The 16,946-nt window shown below is 41.3% G+C and overlaps 1 protein-coding gene and 1 pseudogene across 2 annotated transcripts; one reads left to right on the top strand and one right to left on the bottom strand.

Moving 5' to 3' along the window:
- Positions 1-7,913: 7,913 nt before the first annotated feature.
- LOC110535305 (single-strand DNA endonuclease ASTE1) lies at positions 7,914-11,232 on the bottom strand. The gene is made up of 4 exons (XM_021620220.3): positions 9,837-11,232; positions 9,540-9,753; positions 9,279-9,450; positions 7,914-9,150 (listed from the first exon to the last, which is right to left on the bottom strand). Exons 1-4 carry the CDS (start codon positions 11,136-11,138, stop codon positions 8,742-8,744), a joined length of 2,097 nt encoding a protein of 698 aa, XP_021475895.3. The 5' UTR covers positions 11,139-11,232; the 3' UTR covers positions 7,914-8,741.
- On the top strand, positions 11,223-13,841 carry LOC149984410 (uncharacterized; annotated as a pseudogene). Its single transcript, XR_016492275.1, has 4 exons — positions 11,223-12,422; positions 12,709-12,805; positions 12,930-13,142; positions 13,237-13,841. The product of XR_016492275.1 is annotated as an uncharacterized LOC149984410 (transcript).
- The last annotated feature ends 3,105 nt before the right edge of the window (positions 13,842-16,946 follow it).

Here is a 16,946-nt window from a genome sequence, read left to right on the forward strand (position 1 = left end):
GTTTTGAATTTTCTCAATGGCAATATTAATCTGATCATTCTTGTAGCCCCTCTCCTTGAACTTTCTTTGTGTCTCAGCCATATTTCTGTCAAAATCGGATTGTTTTTTGCAAATTCTTTTGATTCGACAGAATTGGATGTAGGGCCAACTATTTTTCAAGGGAAGTGGGTGACAACTATCAGCCCTCAACAAACTGTTACGATCAGTAGGCTTCCTGTAAAGATCAGTGTATAGAACATCATCTTCATACAAGATCAGAAGATCAAGAAAACTGATTTGATGTATCAGATTGCATAGTAAATCTCAGATGCTCAGAACAGGAGTTAAGAAAAGCATGGAACGCCTGGAGCTGTTTTGCATCACCCCTCCATAGAACAAAAATATCATCAATATACCGTTTCCAAATAATGATGTGAGGCAAGAAAACATTTTTGAGAGGATTGAAAATAGACTGCTTCTCCATGTAACCCACATATAAATTAGCATAGTTAGGAGCCATGGGGGATCCCATAGCAGTACCTTTCGTCTGAATAAAGAAATCATTTAGAAACATGAAATAGTTATGCGTGAGTACTATTTCAGCCAATGTTACAATGCATGCACTGGAAGGTAGTTCATTAGGGTCACGTTGCAGAAGAAAATGTTCCATAGCTTCAATACCGCCCTCGTGTGGAATATTAGTGTATAATGACTCAACATCAAAAGTAACTAACAAGGTATTCTCGGGGAGAGGATCAAGAGATTCAATGATAGAGATCATACTGCTGGTGTCCTTTACAAAGGAGGGGAGCTGTTCTGCGAGTGGTCTAATAAAAAAGTCAACAAAAGTAGATAGAGGGGCTGTTACTGCATCAATGCTCGCTACAATAGGGCGCCCTGGAGGTTGTGTAACATTCTTGTGTAATTTCGGCAAAGTATAGAAAGTGGCAATTTCAGGGTGTTGAATAGCCAAAAAAGCATGTTATTTTTTGGTTATCTGACCAGAACTTAAATACCCATCTAGGACAGACAAGATAGTATTCTGAAATTGGGAAGTGGGGTCACTTCTGAGTTTCTTGTAAAAGGTGTTGTCAAGCAGCTGTCTATGACACTCATTTATAAGCTGTCCTATTCATGAGTACAACCGACCCACCCTTATCAGCGGGACGAATAAGGACTGACGTATCAGATTGTAAATCAAGCAAAGCTTGCTTTTCATTCTTGGGTAAATTATGGAAAGATTTGGATCCCTGTTTATTCTTAAGGAGAAGTCCAACATCATTTTTCACAAGTCTGCAATATGTCTCGATAGAGTGATTGCGATTGGCTGGAGGTATAAAATAACTTTTGCTTCTAAAAGGAGTCGGAGTATGTGCAGGAGAGCAACCTACTGGTTCAATAGAAGTGTCAGAATTAGGGGAGCTAAAGTATTCCCTTAAACGGATGTTTCTAAAAATCTTAAACATGTCTACCTTAACATCAAAATCGTTGCACTGAGTTGTAGGCACAAAAGATAACCCTTTATTAAGCAAAGAGACATGGGCAGGGCTCAATATCCTGCTTGATAAATTAAAGACACTCAGTCCCGTGGGTTCTGGGAACGTGTGAACGGTCTCCTCTGCCTCTGATAGTCGTTTCTTCTTACCCTGGCGGCCTCCTCCGCCCTTCCGTCCATCCAGTCTCTCGTTGAATAAAAAACTACCACTGGAAGCCGATGAGGCGCTGGTTGTAGAGCGTTGATCAGACAAGGGTGGATAGAAGTAAGCGGCATCCCTCCTGCGTCTGTCATGGAGAGGGGGAGCAGGACCTCTTTTGTCAGGGTTTCTCCAGAAGTAGACTTTACCATCGGCCTTGTCTTTTTTGTCTTGGTTGAATTTCTTGATTTTAAGTTTTTTTTTTCTGTAGACAACTTGTCCTGAAGCGCTTGGTTAGTTTTCATCAGTTCATTGAATATGCCATCATCATTAACAACTGTTTGTAGAGCTGTGCGTTTGTCTTTAATCGTGTTATCCATTTCAATAAAATCCTTCTTCAAATGGTCAATAATTAATGTCATTAAATCAATAGAGCATTTGTTCAGGATGGCACACCAGCGCCCACAGTAATCATCTGTGCGCTGTCCCAATGATGGTTCTTTTTGCCACCTGAGTCCCCGTGGAATAATGCCTTGACGCACATAATCACTAAGAGTGACTATATGTAGATGCGTTCTCGTCTGGCGCTTAGATAAATGTAACAGTTATTTCGAGAGGTCAGACTTACCTCCCGGCATGTCAAAAAGGGACTCCGAAATAATGATCTTATCACGCTCCCTTTGGCTATATTCAAAGTAATCTTGTATGGGTCTATGACCAGTGTCAGGAAAATAATTATCATTCGGCATCGTTTAAGAGCTTTTTTATCAGTAGGGTGCTGTTTACTGGGTAACAGAACGATCTAGAAGAAAAATAAACGCACACCTATTAAGACGAGGTGCTGGCTAGCGGAGTAGAAACTTGAAAATAAAAGAGAGCCGCACACTCTAGGAGCTCTAGCCGCACACTCTAGGAGCTCTAGGAGCTCAGATGCAATGCGTAATGATGGAAAAGTACTGGGTAATGGAGATGTACTGCTTTACTTCTCAGGCTGAGAACTGCTTGCACCTGCGGATAGTCACGCAGCCTCAAGGCCGAGATAGTAGAGTGAGAAACCACAGTCTAGACATTTGGTTCTCATTTTAGATACTTTTTATCTAATCCAATGCAACAATTATATATCTTCTTAGGGATAGGCCCCTTTTTTCTCCACTTCCTGTCTGAATGACGTGCCCAAAGTAAACTGCCTGGAGCTCAGGCCCTGAAGCCAGGATATGCATATAATTGGTACCATTGGAAAGAAAACAATCTGAAGTTTGTAGAAATCTTAAAATACTGTAGGAGAATATAACACAATAGATATGGTAGGAGAAAATCCAAAGACAAACCAACCAGAATTTATTTTTGAGAGAGAACATCCTCTTAGAAATGCAAGAGAAAGGTCATATTGTAAAATAGCTCCCTGGATGCAATTCCTATGGCTCCCACGGGGTGTCAGCAGTCTATGTTCAAACAAATAAGAAATAACAGTTTTTGTAAGAGGACAGTCTGGGAAACCCATGTTTCTGTGCGCCATGACGAAGTCGCGCACCTGCTAAAATCGGTTTCCTATTGAACATACTTATTTTCCTACATAAATATTATAGCTTGATTACATTTTAGGGTGTCTGAGGAGTAAATAAAACATATTTTGACTTGTTCAACCAAAGTTTAGGGGTAGATTTTCGGATTCCTTTCTCTGCAAGTTGAACGAGTGGATTACTCAAATTGATGGCGCCAACTAAACAGACTTTTTGGGATGTAAAAAAGCTGGGACCCTTTGGATGACAAATCAGAGGAAGATTTTCAAAAAGTAAGTGAACATTTCAACATTATATGTGAATGTATGAAATCTGTGCCGGTGGAATTTTTTTTTTATGTGGTTCGCAACCTCAAACAATAATCACTGTAATAGCTACTGTAAATCGGACAGTGCAGTTGCATTTCCCTGCATTAAAGTCTCCGGCCACTAGGAGCGCCGCTTTTGGATGAGAATTTTCCTGTTTGCTTATGGCCGTATACAGCTCATTGAGTGCGGTCTTAGTGCCAGCATCAGTTTGTGGTGGTGAATAGACAGCTAGGAAGAATATAGATGAAAACTATCTGGTAAATAGTGTGGTCTACAACTTATCTGGAGATAATCTACCTCAGGCGAGAAAACCTTGAGACTTCCTCAGATTTTGTGCAACAGCTATTGTTTACAAAAAATACACAGACCGCCACCCTTGTCTTTCCAGAGGCTGCTGTTCTATCCTGCCGATTAAGCGTAAAACCCTCCAGCTGTATTTTATTCATGTCGTCGTTCAGCCACGACTCAGTGAAACATAAGATATTACAGTTGTTAATGCCTTGTTGGTAGGATATACATGATCGTAGTTCTTCTATTTTAATATCCAGTTACAGCTAAAGCAGGCTGTACATGCGGGTCCTAAAAACTAAAGTATGAACATCTAGATCCAAAATCCATCCTTGTTCTCTCATTGTATGCAAAACACATGTCATGACAATGAGCTTCGCATGCCAACTCCTTAACAGTGGTAACCCATGCCAAGCTCATTGTTATGACAGCCTTTTATGACATGTGTGGGAAGAACGACAGATTTGTACCTTGTCAGCTCAGGGGTTTGAACTTGCAACCTTCCAGTTACTAGTCCAATGCTCTAACCACTAGGCTACCCTGCCACCCCTAACTATGACTGTACGCTGATGAGAAGTGATCCTATTAGATGTGATGAGGAACATAAACGTTTTACATACAGTCTATAAAAGTTACCTGATAAGAAATGGGACAATGATTAACCATTATCTAATGAAGAAAGGACATTGCTTGTTATTACGGTACCAATAGTATGCTCCATATTCTCACCTAAAACTTAACTAAACCAGGAAAGACTATGGACAATAAATCGGCTACATTTTGTGTAAAATAACCGTTTCTATAGAACAATATTAGGAACTGGAACAGAATGACTGATGATACATTTATTACACATTTCTCGGGACACATCAGTGATGTTTTCAGTGACAAAAAACGAAATATTAACAAATGAGTATCCTTGATAATAACATCCCCAAAATAAATCATCTGATAAACAACACAAAAAACATGTGACAATAATAAATATCGGCCTAGAAAACAATTAAACTGTGGTTGAGCTTGTTTTGTTCATACTGCATTGAGCTGCCAGTAGCCAACCATTTTCATTGGTAAAGCAGTCAAACCAAAACGATTAGTCTAAAACCATTCAAACATTACTCAGTCATCGGTACAAACATTACTCAGTCATCAGTACAAACATTACTCAGTCATCAGTACAAACATTACTCAGTCATCAGTACAAACATTACTCAGTCATCGGTACCAACATTACTCAGTCATCGGTACAAACATTACTCAGTCATCAGTACAAACATTACTCAGTCATCAGTACAAACATTACTCAGTCATCAGTACAAACATTACTCAGTCATCAGTACAAACATTACTCAGTCATCAGTACAAACATTACTCAGTCATCAGTACAAACATTACTCAGTCATCAGTACAAACATTACTCAGTCATCAGTACAAACATTACTCAGTCATCGGTACAAACATTACTCAGTCATCACTACAAACATTACTCAGTCATCGGTACAAACATTACTCAGTCATCAGTACAAACATTACTCAGTCATCAGTACAAACATTACTCAGTCATCACTACAAACATTACTCAGTCATCGGTACAAACATTACTCAGTCATCAGTACAAACATTACTCAGTCATCAGTACAAACAGTACTCAGTCATCAGTACAAACATTACTCAGTCATCAGTACAAACATTACTCAGTCATCGGTACAAACATTACTCAGTCATCACTACAAACATTACTCAGTCATCACTACAAACATTACTCAGTCATCAGTACAAACATTACTCAGTCATCAGTACAAACATTACTCAGTCATCGGTACAAACATTACTCAGTCATCAGTACAAACATTACTCAGTCATCCGTACAAACATTACTCAGTCATCAGTACAAACATTACTCAGGCATCAGTACAAACATTACTCAGTCATCGGTACAAACATTACTCAGTCATCACTACAAACATTACTCAGTCATCAGTACAAACATTACTCAGTCATTAGTACAAACATTACTCAGTCATCAGTACAAACATTACTCAGTCATCAGTACAAACATTACTCAGTCATCAGTACAAACATTACTCAGTCATCGTTACAAACATTACTCAGTCATCAGTACAAACATTACTCAGTCATCAGTACAAACATTACTCAGTCATCAGTACAAACATTACTCAGTCATCAGTACAAACATTACTCAGTCATCAGTACAAACATTACTCAGTCATCAGTACAAACATTACTCAGTCATCAGTACAAACATTACTCAGTCATTGTTACAAACATTACTCAGTCATCAGTACAAACATTACTCAGTCATCAGTACAAACATTACTCAGTCATCAGTACAAACATTACTCAGTCATCAGTACAAACATTACTCAGTCATCAGTACAAACATTACTCAGTCATCAGTACAAACGGTGACAGTCGGCTTAAACAGCACAATCATTTGAAGTGATCATTTTGTGCATCATTATTACAAGCATACAACGCTTTGTCATTACATTACATTGTATCTAGGCTTACATGGCACCTAAATTATCTGTTTAAAAACACAGATCAGCAAGAGACACTATGCTGGCTGATTCTTGAATTTGATAGGCTTATGGCTGATAATGCACAGTGGAATGTACTGCTGTCCATTGGGATGGCATCCGGTGTGTACCGGGGGTTATAGCTACAGCAAATGAGCCATTTCAGCATGAAGCCTTGTTGAGAATGATAACTGGAATATGCATTACCATAGTAACCATACACCAATGTATTATTAGACCACTACATTAAAGTTATAGGACAAACGTACTCTGTATCTCATTGTCAATTTGGACCACTACATTTAAAGTTATAGGACATAAGTACTCTGTATCTCATTGGACCACTACAGTTGAAGTGGAAAGACACATAAGCGACAATATAATCAATTTAATATTAACAATATTACATACTTTCTTCCTAACATTCTTAGATCAACAGGTGCCACTCTGACAGCAGGTAAGTTAAGTGTGATCCTGTAATGTTTATGTACACTATACACAAGGGTTGGGCTCAAATTAATTTCAATCCAGGCAATCCAGGAAGTAAACTGAAATTCCAATTCCATTTTAAAATGTTCTCCATGCTTTTCAATGAGATTAAAATTGTGAATTGGAATTTACTTCCTGAATTGACTGAATCAAAATGGAATTGGCCCCAATCCTGCTATAATGACCGGTGATAAGGCAGCAGAATTTGACTTGGGGCTAGTGCTACAGAACAGCCTAAAAGAGCTCAGCACAGAGACAATAATCAAAGGATAAATGACATAGAGAAAGACAGAATAACTGTTCATATTCCCACCCAGAGAGACAATAAATACTTAGATATCTTCATACTAGCTTTAAGTCCCCAAAGCCCCATGGTTCTATTCAAGTTCCAGTTCAGTCAAAAACTAGATTTCCCTGTGTTTTGTATATATTTCAGGTTGGAATAATACTGTGAAATTGGAAAAATTATGATAATGCTCTTTTAGTGTTTGAAAATAATTTCAGCCTGTTTTGGTGGGATCAGGTTACATCACCAGATGGTAAATTAGTTCCAAACCTCTCTGCCAATAACAGCTAATTCAGCTTTGGTTGAATCATCAGCATAAATGGACAAACATGCTTTGTTTAATGACAGTGCCAGGTCATTGCTAAAAATAAGAAAGAGTAGAGGGCCTAGAGAGCTGCACTGCTGAACACCACACAAACTGTTTGTAAATGCCTTATCAATGGTTTATTATGGACCCTTGAAATAAAGTTTTACCTACAATTTTTGTAATTATTTTAAGTGTCTGCTAACTGGTTTGAGAGTCATACATGTTCAGTTTAAGAGTTCCATATAAAATATTCTGCCAAAGCAGAGATAGACTTTAGTGTGTATAACCAATAATTCTCAAGAACAGCTGGTTTAAATGTTATTTTTCATTTTTTTGATAAAATGATAAAATATGTACAGATCAGCAGTAATGTCATAGTAACAATAAATGGGATTTATAGAGCTATTTTCAAAGACCAAAATAAAACAAAGTGAAACTTATCAGAACTTCTATTATAGTTCATGCTAAAAACAATGTAAATGAAGTCATAAAAGGTACTGTCATGGTCATTTCCTGTATTACTAAGTGAAAGGAGAGTTTACAAACCACACACAAGTCAGAGTTATACTTTAAACTTCATATTTTATTAATATGAGCTTCACCATAGCCCTTTGACTCTCAGATCAATTCAGTGTCTATACATTTATTCTGAGAGTGCTTACAAAATAATACTTCATCTTTTATAGCCAAGATACACCTCTCTCAACTCACAATGACGAACCACAGATCTTAGGAACTTAACAAAGGGCCTTTTACTTGAGAGAGGAGTATTCCATAGCCAGATAGCATTAGCTATAAATTATCGTTCAGTTTGGTCTCTTAGACGAGGTTCTACTTCTCGTTCTTGGTACTTCATATTACCAAAACATTACCTCATCCAATGGCATATATCAATTGTCAATTCTAGATACTCCCATCTCAAATACAACCCACCCCTGGACAAGCTCCCTGAGGGGAGTGAGCCTCTAGGTCATATACTATGAAAGACAAGTTTCAACATCAGAGGGGACATACAATGGTTCTAGACACTGCCATACTCCTCCCCCCAATGGGAAAAGGAGGGAGTGACTGGAGTACAGACATAGTGGAGCCCTTCACATGGTTTCACAGATATATTCATTATGAAGATTTTGTTCAAACCTGACCTCTCCCTTTCTGATATTCTGCCTATTACCAGACATGTAAAAGACAAGCCTGACCTCTCCCCTCTCTGGGCCCCAAGTGACTTTTCCCAAGAGAAGCATATTATGAGAAAAAATAAAACATCTTATTTATCAATGTTACCTAACTAATTCTGATTCAGCTACGACAGTACACACAAGAACAATAAAAACATTGAAGAGTTGAGCAGAACGTCTCTATATCTAAACCGTTATATAATGGTCCCTCCCTATTCCCAGCCGATCCGCCCCTGCTTCCGGGAGAATTCTGGATTCCTAGCTCGGTTGAATCTGTCCTTGCTCTTGTGCCTGGTCCGCACTGAGACCAACGTCCAACCCAGATCGTCCTCTGGCTTGGCCTTGCTCCCACCTCCAGCACCATCATCATCATCATATTCCAGAGCCAGAATGTGTAGATGGGCCGTCAAATCGTCCAGTGGCTGTGTCAAGGATGGAGGTGTGGCCCTCTGTGGCCCAGACACCAAGGGGATGACAGCGGCATCATGGGAGTTGAGTATGGCTCCCAGCATGGGCCTATACAGCTGCCCAGAGCAAGGGCCTCCCATCAGGAGAGAATCCGGGGTTAACCCCCCTCTCAGTTTGGTCACAAGCTGGTGCACCAGAGTGCCCTTGTACAGCCTAGACGCCAACCAGGAAACAAAAGATGGTTGAATTAGCTCTGTTTCTGATGGGATAAAATACAATGTGAATGAATACCACTGCTCTAAGTTTAGGGGCAAGGGTTGACTTAGGAAGGGACACCTTACCAGGCACACTGAGGCTCGTCTAGAGGGAAGCACAGCAGTTGGTTGAGGTGAAGGCTTTCTTTCAGGCAGCACTGCCACTGGCTGTAGGCGTGGGCCACACCTAGGTCTAGGCTCCTTCTACCTCTCTGAATCAGCCCTCTCAGCCTCTCCAACACTGGTCCCTCCATAAACCCTGTTACAAAAAAGGAGGAGTCAGTGGCTACACTTCGATATTCATCAATTCTAAATGGTGTGTTTTCTCGTAAATGCTCTGGGCCATACCTCTTTGGCTCTTCCTCTGTCTGCAGAGCTCTCCGTACACCAATCCTAGTAGCAGGGCCTGCAGGACAGGGAGTTCTGGAGGGGGATGGGCATGCCTCAGCCAGTAGCAGGTGACAGCCACAGGAAGACGCAGATGAGGCGGGACACCGCTCATAGTGGACTGGGACACACCAAGTGTCTCCAAAAACACCTTAAGCTGCACTAACCTTGGAGCCTAAGGAACACAGCAAGAGAATGAGAATCAACAGTAGTATGTTTGAATATACTGTATACTATATCATACACATGTATACATACCTGATGCAGAGTGTCTAGCTGTATATGTTCTGCAGCACTGGGCAGGATGGCTTCAACCATGCTGCTGGTCAGGCTCTTGCCTTCCCTGTAATACTCCTCCACTTCATCCACTGGGGGTCTCTGACTGCTGTGGTCTGCCCTCCTCCCACCCAGCAGCAGCCCGTAGAGTACCTGTCGTATTGACCGAGAGGTGTTGTTCCCACATGGCAAGCTGGGATCTTCCACCTGGGCACCCTGCATCATCCTTCCCAGCAGCATCACGTCTACCATGCAGGAGGGAAGTCTACCTTCCATCAATGGCAGCAGGGTCCAGTCTGGAAGGACCCTCAGAGGCTCTGGGAGACGGCCGGGCCCTGGTCCCACTCCATCGTTGAAGAACCGCTCCAGGCAACTAGGGGGAAGATGGTACTCTTCTATGCCCAGGGAGAGGCCATGGAGGACAGCACCTGTTTTCTGTCTGTTGTTACTATGACTGATGAGCCTGAGCACAGAGTCCAAGGCCTCCTTCTGCCCATGGAAGCGGGCCAGCCAATTCAGCAAGCCGTCGAAGCGGGCAAACCTTCCTTTCATTGACGAGTATTCTTCCCACCTGAGGGAAACACCCATGTTACGCAACTTGATGTAGTCATTTCCTGCCACAGAGGCAAAGACCGGGAGAACTTTTCTGTTGATATTGAAGTGTCTGCAGAAGCTTGTTGTGGTGTACTGCTTGCAGGGAATGTATCTTATAGAGCTCCCGCGTTGCATAGACACTCTCTGCCAGTGAAAATGGGAGATAGGCAGAAATCCTGCCTGGATGTCAAAGATATAAAAGTCACTGTCATTGGACAGCACTGGACAGTTCCAACTTCGAGCCAGGGAGGCTATTTCTTGGTCTGCCTCACAAATGCACTGTGCGTACGGCACATTCAGGCTGATGAGGACCTGTTTGAAGACATATTTGATGAGGGTTGGTAATATACCACCGCTCCCCTGAAGCCCCATGGACAAGTCATTGGCAGTGTTGATCCTTGATTGAGCTCGTTCTTTGAGAGTTTCAAACTTTTTGTCGGTGTAGTCGGAGCCCCCATCTACAATCACAAAGGGGTCAATGTCGCAGTCTCTCAGAGCCTTAAAGAACTTGCAGACCTGGTCCTCAAAAGCATCATAATCCCCTCCATGACTCTGATCCAAACGTGAGTCAAAATAAAGCAAGTTGAACAGATTACTACCATCGATGATCAACTTGCTGTTTCTGAGGTGAACATCTTTTAAAATGTTTCCATTCTCCTCCATAAAGCTGGTCAATCCCTGGACGCCCATGGTGTGCTCTGTCTGGGATGTGATGTATTTCTTAGTGAAGAGTTTCAGCAGTCATGGGAGTGACTGAGTGAGGCTAGTATTATTACAATGGGTGAGTTTTCCTTTCCTTAAGTTTCATTTTCCTTACCTCATATCTGTCACTCCCATATTGTATCTTGTCACAGTAGGCATATAATAGTTAATGGGACATTATATGACGGTAATAAGGGTGGAAATGTGTTTTAGATGTTTTTTTGCAATTATAGTAAAATTATGTTCAGCACTTATCTTATGCATAAGAATCTGTGCTTAATTTGAGCCTCTCATGGCATGAAAAATAATTGTCAATGTTTGTCAAATTTGAGTAATAACAGCGATCAGAGTTAAATCAAGTTGACTCCTTGTCAATTCTCTTGCCCCCACAAAAACATAATGTGAAAATGCAGATTTTCATCCAGAGCCTGTCTTTCTTTTGAGAATTGATTCAGGCGGGTTGGGGAAGGACTAGGTTTGGGCAACATTGTATGTTTTGTAGCCTACATTACATGTGTAGGTTTAAAGTGTTTTTTAGTATAATAATAAAAAAATAATAATATGGAAATAGTCCCAAGTGTTGTTCTTTATGTTTAAGATAAATGGTTTTGTATGGCTTTATGTTGTATAATGTCTTTTATTTGTATGGTTTGATAAAGCAATTTCCTCGGGGCTAAATAACATCCGTTTGGTTTTCTTCATGTGAAGTTTAGTTTCAGTTTATCTCGGTTTCGTTTAGCCTGTTTGACTCGCGACCCACGTGACTACACAACGACCTATGAAGAGTTGCCACGTTCATATACAAATCAAAACTAGGATACTCGGAAATGTCCGACTTGTTAACTGTTTGATAGCGGCACATGTATACATACAACCAAGTCTGAAATGTCCGAGTTTCCAAGTTTTGACCTGAACGCAGCAAGAGGCACAGAGTTTCAAAAACCAGAGACGCAACATTGCGAGACTTCGTGGAACGTTTACCTAAATTGCAACATTAAAACATCTAAACACATTCCCATGACTGTCATATAAGTTCAAATGAACTAGTCTATGCCTACTGTGACCAGAGACAATATGGGAGTGACTGAGATGAGGTATGGAAAGTGAAACTTAAGGAAAGGGATAGCCTCACTTAGCCAGTCCCATGACTGCTGAAACTCTTCACTAGGAAAGACATCACATCCTAGACAGAGCACAGCACACCATGGGTGTCCAGGGATTTCCCAGTGTTGCAGTGCTGCAGAACAGATGCAGCCAGACACTCTGGATCAGGTATGTATACATGTGTATGATATAGTATACAGTATTGTAATGATCATAAAGGAACAATTGTCCAGACAGAGGGTTGAGTTTACAAATTGACGGTTTATTAAACCAACTTTACACAGGCTACTGTTTGGCAATAGCCCACGCCAAATAAATGAAAGATAACCCACAAGCCAATCGTGACCTTCTCTTGAGGAAGGCCAGGCATAAGAGAGAGAACAAAGGCTAAACCTGGTCTTAACTTCCAATGCTCCATCCCCCTGCCCAACCCCCCTCCACGCCACTCCGCCAGCCGCCAGGGTGCCCGGCATCAGAACATTCCAGGCATTCCCGTGATTGGCAGATAGCAGGTTGATTGACATGTCAGACACCGCGAACACTGGGTACTGGTAAGTACAACACAACCACCTACTAGCCTAACACATAACACACAGCTGTCTGTGCGGGTCGCTACAGTATATTCAAACATACTGCTGTTGATTCTCAAATTGATTCTCTTGCTCTGTTCCTTAGGCTCCAAGGTCAGTGCAGCTTAAGGTGTTTTTGGAGACCTTGGGTGTGCCCAGTCCACTTTGAGCGGTGTCTCACCTCATCTGTGTCTTCCTGTGGCTGTCACCTGCTACTGGCTGAGGCATGCCCCTCCCCCACCAGACCTGCATATCCTGCAGGCCCTGCTACTAGGTTTGGTGTACGGAGAGCTCTGCAGACAGAGGAAGAGCCAAAGAGGTATGGCCCAGAGCATGAACGAGAAAACACACTATTTAGAGTTGATAAAGTGTGTGAAGTGCAGCCACTGACTCGTCCCCTTTGTGTGTAACAGAGTTCATGGAGGGACCAGTGTTGGAGAGGCTGAGAGGGCTTATTCAGAGAGGGACAAGGAGTCTCAACCTGTGTGTGGCCCACGCCTACAGCCAGTGGCAGTGCTACCTGAAAGAATGCCTTGACCTGAACCAACTGCTGTGCCTCCTGAGCCTCAGTGTGCCTGGTAAGGTGTCCCTTCCTAAATCAACCATAACCTCTAGACCAGTGTTGCTGTCATCCCCTTGGTGTCTGGGCCGCAGAGGGCCACACCTCCATCCTTGACACAGCCACTGGACGATCTGACGGCCCATCTACACATTCTGGCTCTGGAATATGATGATGATGATGGTGCTGGAGGTGGGAGTAAGGCCAAGCCAGAGGACGATCTGGGTTGGACTTTGGTCTCAGTGCTGACCCGGCACAAGAGCAAGGACAGATTCAACCGAGCTCGGAATCCAGAATTCTCCCGGAAGCAGGGGCGGATCGGCTGGGAATAGGGATGGACCGTTATATAACGGTTTAGATATAGAGTCATTCTGCTCAACTCTAACCTTTTTATTGTTCTTATTTGTACTTATTATGACTTCATTTACATTTGTTTTTAGAATTAACTAGCATTAACTATAAAATAGTTTACGAAAGATACAGTCGGGCAAAAAAGTACTTAGTCAACCACCAATTGTGCAAGTTCTCCCACTTAAAAAGATGAGAGAGGCCTGTAATTTTCATCATAGGTACACTTCAACTATGACAGACAAAATTAGAAAAAAATCCAGAAAATCACATTGTAGGATTTTTTATGAATTTATTTGCAAATTATGGTGGAAAATAAGTATTTGGTCAATAACAAACGTTTCTCAATACTTTGTTATATACCCTTTGTTGGCAATGACAGAGGTCAAACGTTTTCTGTAAGTCTTCACAAGGTTTTCACACACTGTTGCTGGTATTTTGGCCCATTCCTCCATGCAGATCTCCTCTAGAGCAGTGATATTTTGAGGCTGTTGCTGGGCAACAAGGACTTTCAACTCCCTCCAAAGATTTTCTATGGGGTTGAGATCTGGAGACTGGCTAGGCCACTCCAGGACCTTGAAATGCTTCTTACGAAGCCACTCCTTCGTTGCCCGGGCGGTGTGTTTGGGATCATTGTCATGCTGAAAGACCCAGCCACGTTTCTTCTTCAATGCCCTTGCTGATGGAAGGAGGTTTTCACTCAAAATCTCACGATACATGGCCCCATTCATTTTTTCCTTTACACGAATCAGTCGTCCTGGTCCCTTTGCAGAAAAACAGCCCCAAAGCATGATGTTTCCACCCCCATGCTTCACAGTAGGTATGGTGTTCTTTGGATGCAACTCAGCATTCTTTGTCCTCCAAACACGACGAGTTGAGTTTTTACCAAAAAGTTATAGTTTGGTTTCATCTGACCATATGACATTCTCCCAATCTTCTTCTGAATCATCCAAATGCTCTCTAGCAAACTTCAGACGGGCCTGGAAATGTACTGGCTTAAGCAGGAGGACACGTCTGGCACTGCAGGATTTGAGTCCCTGGCGGCGTGGTTTGTTACTGATGGTAGGCTTTGTTACTTTGGTCCCAGCTCTCTGCAGGTCATTCACTAGGTTCTTGTGATCATTTTGACCCCACGGGGCGAGATCTTGCGTGGAGCCCCAGATCGAGGGAGATTATCAGTGTCTTCCATTTCCTAATAATTGCTCCCACAGTTGATTTCTTCAAACCAAGCTGCTTACCTATTGCAGATTCCCAGCCTGGTGCAGGTCTACAATTTTGTTTCTGGTGTCCTTTGACAGCTCTTTAGTCTTGGCCATAGTGGAGTTTGGAATGTGACTGTTTGAGGTTGTGGACAGGTGTCTTTTATACTGATAACAAGTTCAAACAGGTGCCATTAATATAGGTAACGAGTGGAGGACAGAGGAGCCTCTTAAAGAATAACCAAATACTTATTTTCCACCATAATTTGCAAATAAATTCATTAAAAATCCTACAATGTGATTTTCTGGATTTTTTTATTCTCATTTTGTCTGTCATAGTTGAAGTGTACCTATGATGAAAATTACAGGCCTCTCATCTTTTTAAGTGGGAGAACTTGCACAATTGGTGGCTGACTAAATACTTTTTTTCCCCCACTGTAGATGTAGATTTTTATGAATGTTAAAAGACGTTAAAGTTTATAATATACTGTTACGGTGCGTGAATGAGGACCCAAAAGCGAATCAACTTAAACAGAGCTTCTTTAATTACCAAACATAGGTAGGCTCAGATGGACCGGCAGATTCCGACAGGACAGGACAAGGTTACAGCAAACATGACGACAGTCTGGTTCAGGCATGAATGACACAAACAAACAAGAATCCGACAAGGACAGGAGCAGAAACAGAGAGAGATATTGGGACCTAATCAGAGGGAAAAAAGGGAACAGGTGGGGAACGGGGTGAATGGGTAGTTAGAGGAGACAAGGGACAGCTGGGGGAAAGCGGGGGAGAAAAGGTAACCTAACACGACCAGCAGAGGGAGACAGGGTGAAGGGAAAGGACAGAGACAAGACAACATGACAGTACATGACATATACAATATATAAAAACATTTGACTTTGTTTAATATGTTTTTATTTCTTTGCTCTCTACTGTAAAGCGTATTTTGGTCTTTGAAAATAGCTCTATAAATCCCATTTATTGTTACTATGACACTACTGCTGCTCTGGACATATTTTATCATCATTTTATCATCAAAATGAAAAATAACATTTTAACCAGCTGTTGTTGAGAACTATTGGGTATACACACTAAAGCCTCTCTCTGCTTTGGCAGTATATTTTATATGGAAATCTTAAACTGAACAAAACTTTACCTCAATCTGAGCAAAAATGTGTTACGTCAGTGACGCTGAAAACGTGTGACACTCAAACCCTTCCCCAGTTAGCAGACACTTAAAAATAATTACAAAAATGTAAATGTACTGTACCAGTCAAAAGTTTGGACACACCTACTCATTCAAGGGTTTTTATTTATTTTGACTATTTTCTACCTTGTAGAATAATAGTGAAGACATCAAAACTATGAAATAACACCAATGGAACCATGTAGTAACCAAAAAAAGTGTTAAACATATGACTTTGCCTTGATGACAGCTTTGTACACTCTTGGCATTCCTGTCTCTCTTGGCTAAGCGTTGAGGAAACACTGACTTCTTGTTTTTATAAGAAACATTCATGTGTTGTAAATTCCAAATTGTTTGCATAGTCAACTTACACACAGCACTGACACACACACACTTACCCCACCAGACATGCCACCAGCAACCCTTCATGGCACAACGCCTCTCCCCCATGTGACCTACTTGTTGTGTGTATGTACTGTACTGACGTGTGTAATGCGCACACACACACACTGTTAATGTTTTTAAATGTACTGACGTGTGTAATGCGCGCACACACACACTGTTAATGTTTTAAATGTACCGACGTGTGTAATGCGCACGCACACACACTATGCTAATGTTTTTAAATGTATGTAAATTGTAAAGTATTTGGTCTGTAATGTCTTTTTCGTTGTGTCAGATCATTGACATCGGCTAATGGGGATCCTAATAAATAAAAATTTTTATTTTTTATTAATCATTAGTCCCTGCGATGATCGTCTCATGTACTCCGTCCATTGATCTAAATAAAATATGAACACTGACGATTATTTACCATTGATGAGAACCACA

Source organism: Oncorhynchus mykiss, chromosome 3 (assembly GCF_057628025.1).
Source record: "Oncorhynchus mykiss isolate SJ-2025 chromosome 3, ASM5762802v1, whole genome shotgun sequence".
Taxonomy (NCBI): Eukaryota; Metazoa; Chordata; class Actinopteri; order Salmoniformes; family Salmonidae; genus Oncorhynchus; species Oncorhynchus mykiss.